Source organism: Quercus suber, unplaced genomic scaffold (genome assembly GCF_002906115.3).
Source record: "Quercus suber isolate HL8 unplaced genomic scaffold, Cork oak 2.0 scaffold_1206, whole genome shotgun sequence".
Taxonomy (NCBI): Eukaryota; Viridiplantae; Streptophyta; class Magnoliopsida; order Fagales; family Fagaceae; genus Quercus; species Quercus suber.
In genome coordinates, this window is record NW_027070602.1 from 46,183 (window position 1) to 60,701 (window position 14,519).

The 14,519-nt window shown below is 33.6% G+C and overlaps 1 protein-coding gene and 1 long non-coding RNA gene across 2 annotated transcripts; one reads left to right on the forward strand and one right to left on the reverse strand.

The window, feature by feature from the left end:
• Nucleotides 1–5,923: 5,923 nt before the first annotated feature.
• On the reverse strand, nucleotides 5,924–6,968 carry LOC136065833 (uncharacterized). The gene is made up of 3 exons (XR_010627451.1): nucleotides 6,877–6,968; nucleotides 6,456–6,798; nucleotides 5,924–6,035 (listed from the first exon to the last, which is right to left on the reverse strand). It is a non-coding gene; the product is annotated as an uncharacterized LOC136065833 (long non-coding RNA).
• Nucleotides 6,969–7,444: 476 nt separating this feature from the next.
• Nucleotides 7,445–14,279, forward strand: LOC112027605 (DNA repair protein RAD50). The gene is made up of 8 exons (XM_065769561.1): nucleotides 7,445–7,673; nucleotides 7,772–7,950; nucleotides 8,043–8,213; nucleotides 9,001–9,105; nucleotides 9,196–9,303; nucleotides 9,405–9,616; nucleotides 9,716–9,808; nucleotides 14,087–14,279. The coding sequence occupies exons 1-8, from the start codon at nucleotides 7,499–7,501 to the stop codon at nucleotides 14,262–14,264; spliced, it is 1,221 nt and encodes a 406-aa protein (XP_065625633.1). The 5' UTR covers nucleotides 7,445–7,498; the 3' UTR covers nucleotides 14,265–14,279.
• The last annotated feature ends 240 nt before the right edge of the window (nucleotides 14,280–14,519 follow it).

Here is a 14,519-nt window from a genome sequence, read left to right on the forward strand (position 1 = left end):
ATTCAGGGTGTACGGTTTTTGGATTACAAGTTTACAACTGAAGTTCACCCTCCAAAAAAAAACAAAAAAAAAGTTTACAACTAAAGTTATAAGTTATTAGCCTCTCAGCACGAGCTTGTGTAAGAGTTAATTTAGAACATTTGTTATAATTTGAGGTTATTATATTTTTCAATCATAAAAAAAATATAGGAGTGTGGTGAAAAAATTATTTCATCATACATAATACTTACCACACCCCTAGTTTTTTTTTTTATATATTTAGTTTTGTTTTTGGATAATCATGGGTGTTTTTTTTTTTAAGGAAAAAAACAGCAACAACATGGGTTGTTAAAAAAAAAAACAATAAACGTATAGTTACTTTGAAGAAGTAAGTTAGTGAAAGAATGTTCTTATTTTGTATGCAATGTTTTAGTGTAAGATAGATATGAATTTTTACCAAACTATCATTTAGTTTTATCTCTACTTAAACCTAGGGATTTATGAGTATTTTAGAACCCAAAAAAATCCAATCCAAATAGGGAAAGCCCCTTAAATAGTAGTATATATAATATTCTCGTTCATAAAATAAATAAATAAAATTTAAAATTGTGTTTATTTTGACTTGAAACATTTTGTGCACAAGTGATTTTGGAGGATTTTGGAGGACTGAAGAACCCGATCAAACTTCTCAAATTATGCTTGCAATGGCATACTAACCACCTAAAATCCTATTGTGTGCCATGTATGACATTATGTTCTATGTAATAAACTTGTTTTATTGTTATTTAAAATAATGATAACATTAATGTTTGGATATTATCATATACTCCTTAAGATGCATAGTATGTGACATGTTAATATGTTTTAAGTGTATAAAACATATTGAACTAGACTTGCTGTGAGATTTATTATTCTATCAACAACTGTCAAACGAATAATAAATCTCACGACTTCTCATTTACATAAACTCTCAATCCTAAGAGAATAGTGAACTCGATCATGAAATGTAAGTTGCTTTAATATATCAAAAGTGAGATCTAGACAAACGGTATAAACCCCAGTATATTGGGTAACCACACGTAATGTTGAAGAAACACATATTCTCAAGATGGAATTCATGGTCTCTTTATAGAGATATAAAACATTCTCTTGAGATAAGTTTAATGTATTTAGTTATTCAGAGTGTTAGGGCTAATTACTTTAGTAAAGAGTTACTAGAAATTATATTTTATGAAATTAGATTTCATAATATATAGTACTCTAGAAAAAAATCTTGTAAAGCACATGACACAAACTCATGGGGCAATACTTAGTAACATACTCAAGATTTTTTGTCTTTGGAATGAGAGTAACAAAAGTATGATTAATAGGATGGGGATATGTACCTGTATTTAGCCAAGAGAAAATCGATCTAATCACATCATGATCTACCATCTACCAAAAATGTTGATAAAACAACGGAAGCATCCCATCTGGACCAAGCACTTTGAGTGGTGCCATTTGTTTTAATGCCATAGTTACCTCATGTTCTAGGAAGTCACCTGTTAATAATTGCTCCATCTCCTTTGTTATGACCCATGGGACTTTGTCCAAAGTTGTGCTTTGGTCTATTGGATTAGAAGAAAAAAAAAAGCCTAGTAGTATTGCAGAAAAACAATATTGATGTCCTCGAGTTGAGTTTGCCAAGTCTCAGTTGTATCCCTTATTCCTCCAATCAAATTTTTTCGGTATCTTTGAGTTGCTTTCGTGTGAAAATATCTTGTGTTGCTGTCACCATGAGCCAACCAAAGTACACGAGAACACTGGCTCCACATCTGTGCTTCTCTATCAAGTAAAATATTAATTTCAATCTTAAGCTTCCTTACCTGTGAGTTGTTTCCATTGATCACTGCTTCCCTTTTGGCTTGAATCAGTAATTCCAGTTTGACATTCCCAAAAATATTTTGATTCCTCCAATTTAGATCTTTCCCACATCTCTCAACCTTCTTTAAGATTATATTGTCCCCTTGTCCATAATGCGAGCTACACCATGAAGCTTCTACTGTTTCACCACACCTTCCGTCTGACAACCACATCTCTTCAAATCTGAAATTTTTTGTCTATGGGGGAGGTTCCAAACTCAAAAGATTTATGAGAAAAGGTGAACAATCGCTGGTATCAAAGTGAAGATAGTGAACACGTGACCCTAGAAATTTTTGAAACCAAGCATTATTTGCCACTCCTCTGTCAAGTCTCTCCCATATTGAGCGTCCATCTTCAAAGTGTTTACTCCAGGTGAAACAAGGGCCAACAAAACCAAGATCCATAAATCCACATTCATCTAAGACATCCCCGAAAAGCTGCATCTGATTGTGATTACATGTTGCACCTCCGAGTTTTTCTTTCTGTCTGACCAATTCATTGAAATCCCTTGCACAAATCCATGGTGTATTTTGATTGCGGGCTAAACTATGGAAATTGTCCTAAGCTTCACTCCTCCTTGCAGTTTCTGGTTCTCCATAAAACCCTGTATAGTGCCATTCATTTTCTGTGTTCTTATTGATACATGTATCAATAAAATACTTTTCCACGTTAAAAATTTAAAATACTTTTCCTTTTTCTGTTCACTCTTGTTAAGTTTTTAGGGACAGAAGTCCTGTCCGGCTCCCCTCTAGTTTAAATATCTCCCATTCTCTTCATTTTTTACACTAATGAAGAATATGTGGCAAGGGGAAAATCTAATGCTTAAAAATTAAACACCACAACATAATTAATTCCTCACTTTTTCATACCTTCAGGCATCAACAATTCAACACCCACAACCCTTACACCAATGCCTTTAGCAGTAAATGGCAAGGATTGGTTGGAATTAATTCCAAAGACACCACCAAAGTTTGGGAATTGTTGCCAGCAACACAATCACAAACTCACTTAACCAACCTGCTCTCTCCCTCTAGTCCCAAGCTTAGAATCTCAACCACTTTAATTTGTTGCTCTTTCTATTTTATTTTTGTAAATTTTTTGAGATATGAGTTTGTGATTTTAAGCAAAAAAGAGAAAGTCTTTAAAGCTTTTGTGACAAACCCATTCAGTTTTTAACAATCAATGTTGTTGTTGTTGTTTTTTTCCTCTCTTTCTTTGTTGTTTCTACAAAAGTCTTCGAAGCTTTTGCAATAAACCCATTTGATTTTTACCAATCTTAAGCTTATTCCCAACTCAAAAATTTCAATCTTTAATTATATTATTTCCCTTTAATTGTTGTTTTTGCATAACTTTGAAGCCATGGGTTTTGTGATATTAACTATTAAGCAGAAAAATGAATTGGGATTCATAACTCAAACCATAAAATTTGGGAAACTTCTAGATTTGGGTCTCATCATTAACCCCACACTTGCACAAGTAATGAATTTGATGAAATCACCTCCACAAACAAAAAGACAATTGGATCCTACCACGACTTCAGCTCACTAGAGAGCAAACTCGGTGCATGGACGGTGGTTTTTCTAAGGAGCTTGCTGATAAGGGTTGAGAGAGAGAGAGGAGAAAATTATGCGAGTGTTGAACTGTTGATGCATGAAGGTGTGAAAGAGTGAGGAATTAATTATGTTGTGGTGGTTAATTTTTAAGCCTTAGATATTTAAACGTAAACTATATTATTTTCATGAAAAGAAAAGAAAAGAAAAAGACATTAAATAAATGATACTCCCTAAAATATATAGTTTTGGTTGTATTCTCTTTAGTAAATTACGATGGCAAAAGCTTGAAAATGGGAAAAAAATAACAAAAATGATTGACATTTTGGATTTTAAGAACAAAAATATAATTTTGTTTTAAAAATTTAGAGAGAAAAATAGAATGTAAAGAGAATTTTCAAGAAGTTATTATGATGGAAATTGGAAACAATTTTAGAAATTATTTTGGAAGTTTGTTATTTATTTATTTTTTGATAGGATATAAGTTTGTTATTTATTTATTTTAGATGCAATAAAATTTCAACTTATATGTGTCATAAAACTAAAACACATTAACTAGTTTTTGATATATAAATGTGAGTTTGAAATCGAAGCTTTTAAATTTTTATTGACCTCACTAGAGCTTGCCACATCATTATCATTTTTTTTTTAAATAAAATTATTTTTGTTTAGTCCAAACTTAACAATGAGTATAACTCTATCTCTTTAACAAGTCCAACTTAAACTTAAACTCATCATTATCATTTTTTTTTAAACAAAATTATTTTTGTTTAGTCCAAACTTAACAATGAGTGAAATTCTATCTCTCTAATTAGTCTAACTTAAAGTCAAATTCAAACGTTGATAATTTATCATAAAATTTGCAAGGTTAATCATGGACACTATAAAAGCAGGGCAAACTTCAATATATTTTTTTTAAAGCCAAGTGGAGGTATGAACTATTCTTCTGTTATTTTCTTCTCCTCTACTTTGTTAAAAAAAGAAGAAGTTTATTTTATGGTTTTTCATGTATTTTTTAAAATGTAATTTTTGTACATAAACCACCAAACTCTCTTTAACCATTTTTGAATGTAACCCATTTTTCTCTTATATATCTCTATTGTTTAGTCATATACATTTTGTTTTGTTTCAATAAATTATAAGCAGTGAATCATCTGATTCTTTAATATTTTTTGGTCTTTTAGAAGTTTTAATATTCGAATTTTTTAGTTATTTTTTTGTAGTATTTGAAATTGTTTGACAAATTTTTTGTAAGTCATTACACGTTTAAGTAATGGCTTATTCATCAAATTGTAATACAAATTGAAGTCATAAAAGAGCAAATCATGCAATAGTGTAGTTTATATGAAAAAATTGCAAATTAACACCAATCCCTAAACAATTTTATTAGTTAGCAATGTTTCCAAATTATTTAAGAAATTAACATCTTGAGCCTAAGAAACTCGATTTTGCTCTTAGAAATCAAGCCTAAGAGATTCAATTTCTTTGTTTTTCCACCTAGTTGTAATTTTTTCCTTCTTCCTTCATTCTTTTTTTTTCTTTCTCCATGTTTCTGCTCCTACCATCCCACTACTCTTCTCCTTTCTCAAACATCTAGCGTGTTCTTCTTCCACTCTCCTTTCTCAAACTTCCAAAGTCCCAAGAAGCAAACCCAAAACAAAAACTGATCCTTCCAAGCCCCAAGAACAAAACCCAATCAAAAACCTCATAATTGATTGGATTAGTAGTGAGTATCACCGGAGTGACGGTGAGCATCAACGCAGCTTGGGTTTGTGATTGGGTTTTCTGGGTTTTTGTTTCGACTTTGCTTTCTTAAGCTTGCTTGGGTTTGTCTCAGGTTTTGATTTATGGTTTTTCTTTTATGGAACTCGAGTTCGATCTAAATTTTCATAGAAATCGAGTTTTTGATACTCGAGTTGCTATAGTAAACTCGAGTCTTACAGGCTCGAGATGTTATTTTCCTAAATAGTTTGTAAACGATGCTACCTAACAAATTGTTTCAATTGTTAGTTTTTGTAGTTAAAAATTATGCTTAAAATATAAACTTATAGATCACATAATAAATAATATTTGATTGACACAAAATTTGACATATATATTAAGAGATAAAGAATATACAATTTAACAGTTAAATATATAATAATATTTATTTTATTAAGTAAGGTTATAATTTTAAATTACAATTATTTATTTAAACTTTGTCCTTAATTTGCCAACGGGGCTTGGCGCAGCTGGTAAGATTCAGACGTTTCGTCTAACCCACCTAGGTTCGAGTCCCGTTGCCAGCAGGTTTCCGTTGGTACAGGCGGGCCTCCGAGATCGGGCTAACCTGTTCCGAGGCCACTGGCTCCCTGTCTGGGGGTGTCATATGACCAATGTGACTACAATCTCTTCCTCAGGATCTCAGCTGACCACACACAAGTAATATATGTGTGTGTGCGTGTGGACGTATAAAATTATCTCAGTACAAGGGGGATAAGAGGAAAAACCTTATATGCAGCATCTTTCAAAGTTTGAAGATTCTCCAATTTGAGTTTGTAGGTCTTTATTTCTTGAGCCTGATCCTTGTGAAGTTTTTTTATGACCTCCAATGCCTTTGTATATCTGCTTCATAGTACATGACCAAGTATTGTAACTTAATTCACGTCATTATCACCAACATATTAAAAAAATTAGATAAAGCATGTGCATACAGAAAGAAAAATTGCAATGAAAAATTGAATAAGCATACATGAAGTTATAACAGAGGCATTTTTGCTCAAGCACTCAAAATCATGGAAAAGGCTATTTGAAATACTCTTTAATCTTAGGGTTAATTATTCCGTAGGGGGATTTGCAATATGCACCTGAAAACTTCAAAATTTTGCAATCAAAACCTTAATTTGATAATAATTTGCAAAGTTCACCCTAAAGTAAAACATAATTTGCAATGTGCGTCCAAAACCAAAACTAAGATAATTTTTTAATAGAGATATGAAAGATGATAAAAAGAAAAGAAGAAAAAAATGATAGTGCATAATATACCGGGTAGCGGAGAAGATATCGTCAAACTTCTTTTTAAGCGTGGAAGGGTCTTGCAAAGGCCAATTAGCTTCATCTTGGTGTACAAAAATGACATTTTCGAGAACAGCCTAAGAGACGCCCATTAAAGCAGGGATCTCTCGGTCCATGTCAGCACATCGATAGCTAAGGCAAACTTTTTCACCAGAGTGAGGATTAATTGTTTGAAGAACACTCTCGATGGCCTTATACTCCATCTTGGAGCCTTCTGCGTCAGCTGAAACGACCTTATGCACACCACATCCTTGCCAGCTGCAGTCTTGAATCGGAGCTTAATCTGTCCTTTTGTCTCTGTTTCCCCCGCGACCTACAATCTCAATCAAAGACATTTTTTATTATTATTATTATTATTATTATTATTAAACAATAGACCTTCTTCTTATACCTTGGGGTCATGAATGAAACTGTGGCCTGAACGCGCATTGGGAGGCAATTCTCCTGTGCATGAAAGCTTAAGCACTCTATAATAGTCTGCAGCACATTAATTAATTAATTAATTAATTAACAAAACAAATTATTTTATAAGGGATTGAGAAAGTGNACAGACCCAACCTGACTACAAATATATACTATTTTTTTTTTTTTTTTTTTTTTTTTTTGGTTCCCAGAGCTTCGCTTGAAATTTTTACAGCACCAACAATTTCCCTCTTGATAAAATAAATTAAGGACAAAGTTTTTTTTTTTTTTTTTTTGAGAATAAAAATGAGGGTCTTTATGATTTATTCAGTTTTACTTGTTTTTGTTTTTTTTTTTTTGGGGGGGGGGGTGGTTTGCATGTTTGGGAAGGTGGCTTCTGGAAGCGTCTTGAAGTGCTAGTGCACTTTCTTTTTGACTTGCTTGAGTTGTTATGAAACTTGATTAGTATTCCAGTTGTACCAATTATACATGAAAATTTTGATGACATGCTGTCTACCTAGACTTTTTTAATAGAGTTATTTCATTGATTCCTACAGCTTCGGGAAAGCATTGCTCAAGATCAAGAGAAAGCAGAATCTCTGAAAATTCAAATGCAGGAATTGGAGGGAAGCATCCAAATCGTGGATGCCAAAGTTCACCACACTGAAACAACTCTGAAAGATTTGCGGAAACTACAGGAACAGATAGCAAACAAGACTGTTGAAAGAAGCACTTTGTTTAAGGAGCAGCAGAAACAGTATGCTGCTCTTGCTGAGGAGAATGAAGGTTTGAATTTTTAACAAAAGCAGGATATTCTGTCTCATTCTTGCATTTTTTTTTTCTTTGTTGGGTGTTCTCATATTTTTTCATCTTGTTTTGGTCAGACACTGATGAAGAGTTGAATGAATGGAAAAACAAGTTTGAAGAAAGGATTGCACTTTTGGAATCTAAAATAAGCAAGTTGGAGAGGGAAATGAACGACACAGAGACTAAAAGTTCTTTTCTTAAGCAGACAATTAATGAATATATCTGGGAGATTAGCAAGCTTCAAACTGAAGCTGAAGTAAGGGAAACTATGCATATTTTGACAGTCAAAAAGTCTTTCAAATTCATGTGGATCATTTTCCTAATAATCTCTTTTGCTTTTGGCTTCAGGCTCATTTGTCCTTGAAGACCGAACGAGATACCACCATCCAAAAATTTTTTGCAAGGCATAATCTAGGGTCTGTTCTAGATATCCCCTTCAGCAATGAAGTTTCTTTGAGCCTCATAAATCGAATAAAATCAAGGTTGATGGATCTTGAGAAGGATATGGAGGATAAAAAGGTGAATTTTTTGGCTAGATGTATCTTTATTCATAGAAATGAACATGAGAAGCGCTATGATTACAATATTTTCACAACAAATAATAGGTGCTAGCCTGTTATTGGTTCTAATTTGAACCCACAATTGAAATTACTTTTTTTTCCACCAGGAACAGCCAATAACAACTTGCCACTTAGGGTATGGTTGGTAACTGTTTTTTTCCCTTATTTTTTATTTCCAAAAACAATTTTCTATTTTTGAGACTAAAAATTTGTTTGGCAACCCAAAATGAACAGAAAACAAAAATTATTCTCAAAACTTAATTTGTGAAGGAAACTAAAAAATGCAAAAGGCTGTTTTTAGTTTTTAATTTTCAAAAGTTAATGAAAACACGCATTTAATTTAATGAATCTATCTCATTTAATGAGTTAGCATTAAAGTTTAAATCCTAGTAACAACATATTTTAGTATTTTCTATTTTTTTTTTCAAAAAACTATATTGTTAATTTCAACTAACCAAACATATTTCTGATTTCAAAAATACATGAAAATTGTTTTTTCATTATATTCCCAAAAACAAGTTTTTGAAAATAGAAAACAAAAACTGTTACTAAACATAACCTTGGGATTTGTTGTAAAAAAGTTGTGGACGTAACATTTCTCAATGTACATATATATGTTCTCAATATTCTGTTGTTAAATCAGACTATCAGAGTTGAGAAATTTTTTATTTGTTTCAAAATCCAAAATATATGAGCTTTCTCTCAACTGTTTGTAGTAGCATTGATTGCAAGGGATGCTTTTTCAGATATCAAATGAAAATGAACTTAAGACAGCATGGAACTGTTATATGGATGCAAATGACCGTTGGAAAAATGCTGAGGCTCAGAAGCAGGCTAAATTAGAGATCAAGGTTTGTGGTTACAAAGTATGCATTTCATAAATTTTCCAATTGTCAATTCCTTCATGTTTCATGTAGGTTTTTCAATCATGATCCATGCAGAGTGGCATCTTGAAACGCATAGAAGAGAAGGATAATGAGCGTGATTCATTCGAACTTCAAAATTCTCACGTTAATCTTTCTCACATCGATGAAAGAGAAAAGAACATGGTGAGTGTGACCCTGCTCGCCAGTCTTGTTTGGAATTCACAGCCTTAGTCTTAGCGAACGCATTATGCTATATTTAAGTAACTTTAATCTTAATTGCGCAGCGTATTGAGGTTGAGAGAAAAACAAACCAGCTTGCTGAAAGAGAATTTGAATCAAACATACGTCAAAAGCAAAGTGATCTATATAGCATAGAGCAAAAGATAAAGGCTGTTAATCGAGAAAAAGACATTATGGCTGCTGATTCTGAGGACAGAGTGAAACTGTCTCTAAAGAAGGCAGAGTTGGAGAATCACAAGAAGAAACACAAAAAAATGTAAATCAGATCTCTCTTCTTTTCTTTGCTTTAGTTTTTAGTTAGCACGTATTCTTGTGTTTTGAAGCTGATGGTGTTTTGTTTCTAATTTATTTAAAGAGTTGATGAGTACAAGGACAGAATTAGAGGAGTACTGAAAGGGAGGCTTCCACCTGACAAGGATTTGAAAAGAGAAATCACTCAAGTCCTAAGGTTGTTCTACCTATTTCTTTTATTTGTAATATGACTACTCTAGAAGATGATATCTCTGCAATCAGTCTTTGATAATTTAAAGCTGGCCTTTAGAATATATTATTCAGATCAGTATCACATAAGGTTCCTGCAGATGACTAAAATTATACTCATAACGTTTCTGTTTTCAGTGTTATTTTCTATGCTATTTTTTAAGATCCTTAAATGTGAGCATGCTGCATAATTCAAGATGGCATTTCTTTGTGTTGTTTTCTTTTTGCCTCCCTCCAAATTGATTTCATATAGCGAGGAATATTGTGATATTTTAGTTTTAGCTTATATATCAAGGTAAAGAGCTTTAATGCTTGATAGTCTAGTACATTAGTCTTATTTCTCAGATTTTCCTCTATATTACTCTGTTTTTATTCTGCCAGTGTTACTAAAATGCCTGTATTCATAGGTCTTTTTCCCAGGCTATGCATTGCTAATAATTAACAAAGGTTACTGTTGTTCCTATCAGTTGACAATATTTAGTCACTTCAGGAATGTGTTTGAAATATGACTTTTCAGATGTTTCTAACAATAGTTAGGGAATCAACTTTTTGATATATTTTGATTAGCTTTGAACCTCTGAAGGAGAGGATTATTTCTTTGAGTTTCCATTTTTCTTTTTACTTTCTTGTGGCTGTGTGTGAATAATCTTAAGATTTTCATTCTATTAGAACTTCGGAGATTTAGTTTGGTTTGATCATCTGTTGATCTTCTAAACTGTTAAACCAAGTTAAACCTTGAATCAATTTGGAAATAGGAAAATAACATGAACAGTGAGAGAGTTGCATTGTAATCGATGTAGATTGCTAAAGTTTAAGACGGGCCAAATTTCCTTTGCTCAAAGCATATGCTTGCATTATTGATCAGTCCATGAATGCTGGTTGTTTATCTCATACAACCTTTTGGGCTTGGCCTTTTTGATGTGCCCTTGGGACGGTCAAGGTGAGATGTCAAATCAATGATCTATTATGGACCTGTTCAATATGTTTGTGTCTGCAGACATGAGTATAAGGTATAAACTTTTTATAATTGACCTTTTAGCTTTTGGGTCGTTTCTCTAATCAATGATCTATTATTGACCTTTTTGCTTCAATGCAATCTTTTTATAATGGTGAAAAATCAAGAAGGATGGAGGTTGTTTTTATATTCTTTTGAGGTGTGTTTAGGGTTAATTAACTACCCTCACACACATTATTTGTAATAATCATTTTAGTAGATTTACCCCTAATATGTATGTTCTACTATATGAGAAAATATCACATAGTAGTCAAAAGGTACAATCAAAGGAAGAATAAAACAGAAAAATTAATTACAATAGAGGGGAAAACTTATAAACAATGGAATGGAATCACCAAATGTGAGTCCCCAAACTTGAGATGGAACCACTGAATAAAGCAAAGCAACTGGTCTCCTAAATTGTCCACATCCTCAAATGTGTGTCTATTATGCTTCCTCCATAAACACCACATCAGACATAACGGTACTAAGTTCTAAATGTCTGACGAGTGCTTACCTAACCAATTCCTCCAACCAAAAAGGTCTAGCGCTGTTCTTCGTAAGAACCAAGAGACCCCAAAAGATCAAAAGACAAAAAGCCACAATTGATAAGCCTTCTCACAATGAAGCAATAAAAGATCAACTTTCTCCCCACAACATTGGCACATACAACACCAGTCAACAAAGATGAAACCCTTCCTCCTTAAATTACCACTAATGAGTATCTTTACCCAAGCCACAGTCCAAACAAAAAAAGAAACTTGCTTAGGTGCCTTACCTCGCCAAATACCTTTCCAAGGAAAGATGACAGATGGGGAAATTCGTAGTGCTTTATAATGAAAGCAAATGTGAAAACCCTTCTTCTTCTTCAGCTTCCATCTCACTCGGTCCCCTTTTTTTTTTTTGAAGGGGTATTGGACTCCAAGATATGAGGGAAATCCGCCACTGAACCCAACTCCCAATCATTCAAATCCCAAGAGAACTGCACATCCCAATTTGAGCTCTTGTAAAAACATATGGGATTCCAATAACTCCATTTTCTACCCTTTTTTGAACAAGAATCCAAGATGAAGCGAAGTATGGATGTGAGTGTGGGGGGGGGGGTTGGGGTCTAGTGTTCCAACTCAATGTATGCTTCTTGCAGGGTGAGTTTGTGGAAGTATATTAGCTAAGGTTGGCCTATGTTGTCAAGATGTCTCCAGTATGACGTAAGGGATGGATCTAGAGTGAAGTTTTGGCAGGCTTGATGGTGTGGGGATAATTCTCTTCCTATGTGCTTTCCTGAGTTATTTGTTTAGGATTTGTCGTGAAAAGAAGGCTAGTGTGGCTAATCTTATGCAATATGCTAATGGAGTCCTTCATTGGGATGTAAATTTCATAAGGGTTGTGTAGGATTGGGAGTTGGAGTCTTTATCACATTTCATGGATATGATTTATGGTGTTTTAGTTAGAGGCAATGGGGAGGATAAAATGTGTTGGAAACCAGATAAGAAAAAGGGATTTACATGGGTGGGTACTACTGGGTTCTACTTGGCAATTGTGATAAATCTTTCCCTCGGAAATGCATTTGGAAATCCAAGATTCCTTCTAAAGTTGCTATCTTTGTTTGGACTGCAGCTTTGGAGAATATCTTGATGATTGATAATTTACGGAGAAAGGAATGTATTATTGGATTGGTGCTATATGTGTAAACATAATGGGGAATCAATAGACGACCTTTTACTTCACCGGTAGCAGAGTTGTGGTCTATGGTGTTGGATTTGTTTGGAGTTTATTGGGTGATGTAGAAGACAGTTGTAGAGTTGTTAGCTTGTTGGCTAGGTCCTTTTCAGCATCATTGCAATGGTATTTATGGATGGCTGCCGCACATTGTTTGATTTGGTGTCTGTGGAAGGAGAGGAATAACAGGAGTTTTGAAGAGACTAAAAGAATTATGCCTGATCTTAAATTATATTTCTTTAGAACTTTGTTGGATTGGATGTCAGTTTTGTATAGTCAGTCCTTATGGTCTGTTATAGATTTATGTAATTTGCATGATTGATTGTATGGCCTATTGTATACTTCCTGTATACTAGGGTGACTCTATTTTTTGATATCAATGAAATTTTACATTACTTATAAAAAATAATCCAAGATGATAATCCGCCTATATATGCTTAGTTCGCTCACGAAACACGATTTGAAGCAATATGGATTGCTACCTAGTTGTCACAATACATACTTATAGGTAACTGCACATCAAACCTTAATTCCTTAAGTTGGTGTTTAAATCCACATAAGCTCATATGATGTATGAGTCATGGCTCTCTTTTGCATTACCAAGACATAACTCTCAACTTCTCACTCTTTACATGATTAAGTGATGCAGGAAGCGAGAAGCCAATGTTAATTTAATTTATTTTTAAGTGCTAGGGGCAATTTTCTAATTTTATGGTTTTTAGATATGGGTCGATTGGGTCTTAAATTAAGGTTAGACTCTTTTATTGTGTTTTATTTGTGAGTTTAGTTATATAGTTTGGGCTTGTTATCAAAGACCAATGAGTCCAAGTCTTGTTAGGGTAGGTATTAGTCATCTGGGTTAGGCATTAGCCATCTATTTATATGGATGTAATGCTTTCTATTCAACAGAGGAAAAGAACATATTTTCAAATTTTTAGAGCCTATGAAGATTTGTTTGAGGTTTCTGTGATATAACCTTCTTTGAGGTCTGATGCCTTGAAGTTTGTTCTTTTTATTTTCCATTTTTAAATTCCCAGCAACTTAAAACCTTGCACGCACACATGATTTGCTATCTTTTAAATGCAAAAATCTGAAACTTCATAACCCTAAACTACCCCAAATAGTCCATAAAGAGCCAAAACACTGTTGATGAGTTACTGTTCACAAGCTTGGAACAACAACCCATATCTCAATTTCCCCCCTTTGTTTCATCCCCAAATCCTACCATTCCTTTTCACCCCCCCCAAATACCCCATATGTTTTGTTGTCGCATGTGGAAAAAAGATCTTATGTATCAGATGTATGTAGCATCTCTCTCACAGTGTGTGGGCCCCACACATTATGAGAGAGATACTACGTATGTTTGATAGATAAGATACCATCTCCATCATGTGATGGAGGGTTGTCTGCCCATAGGTCAGAGCGCAGAGGCACCTCCAAACTTTTTGGGTGTTTATTTCTCTTGTTTTTATCCTTTTTGTTTTTTCAATATGCATTGGTACTTCTCTTCAAGTTGATATTGTTCCTGTGCAGGTCTATTGGAATGGAGTTTGATGACTTGAATACAAAATCCCGTGAAGCTGAGAAGGAGGTGAATATGCTGCAAAATAAAATAGAAGAAGTTAATAATAATTTGTCCAAATATCGCAAGGATATGGAATGTAAGTATTGCTCACAGCTTGAGAAAGTTATACATTTCAGATCTTTTTAGGATACTACTAGTCTTGTAGTAGGTGTTGTGTTGTGCCAAAGAATCTGGTAGGACAGTGTACTTATCTGGTAATGGCTTAGCAAACTTTTGTCACCCATATTAATAAACAAATAGGGTATATAACACTTTGCTTTCTTTTCTCATACATCCTGGGCATATAATCTTATAAACAAAGTCACTCTGCTTGTTGAATTGTATGGGATATGATTATTGAAAAGGTGGAGAGGAGCTTTGTAGGATGGAAGAAACTTTATC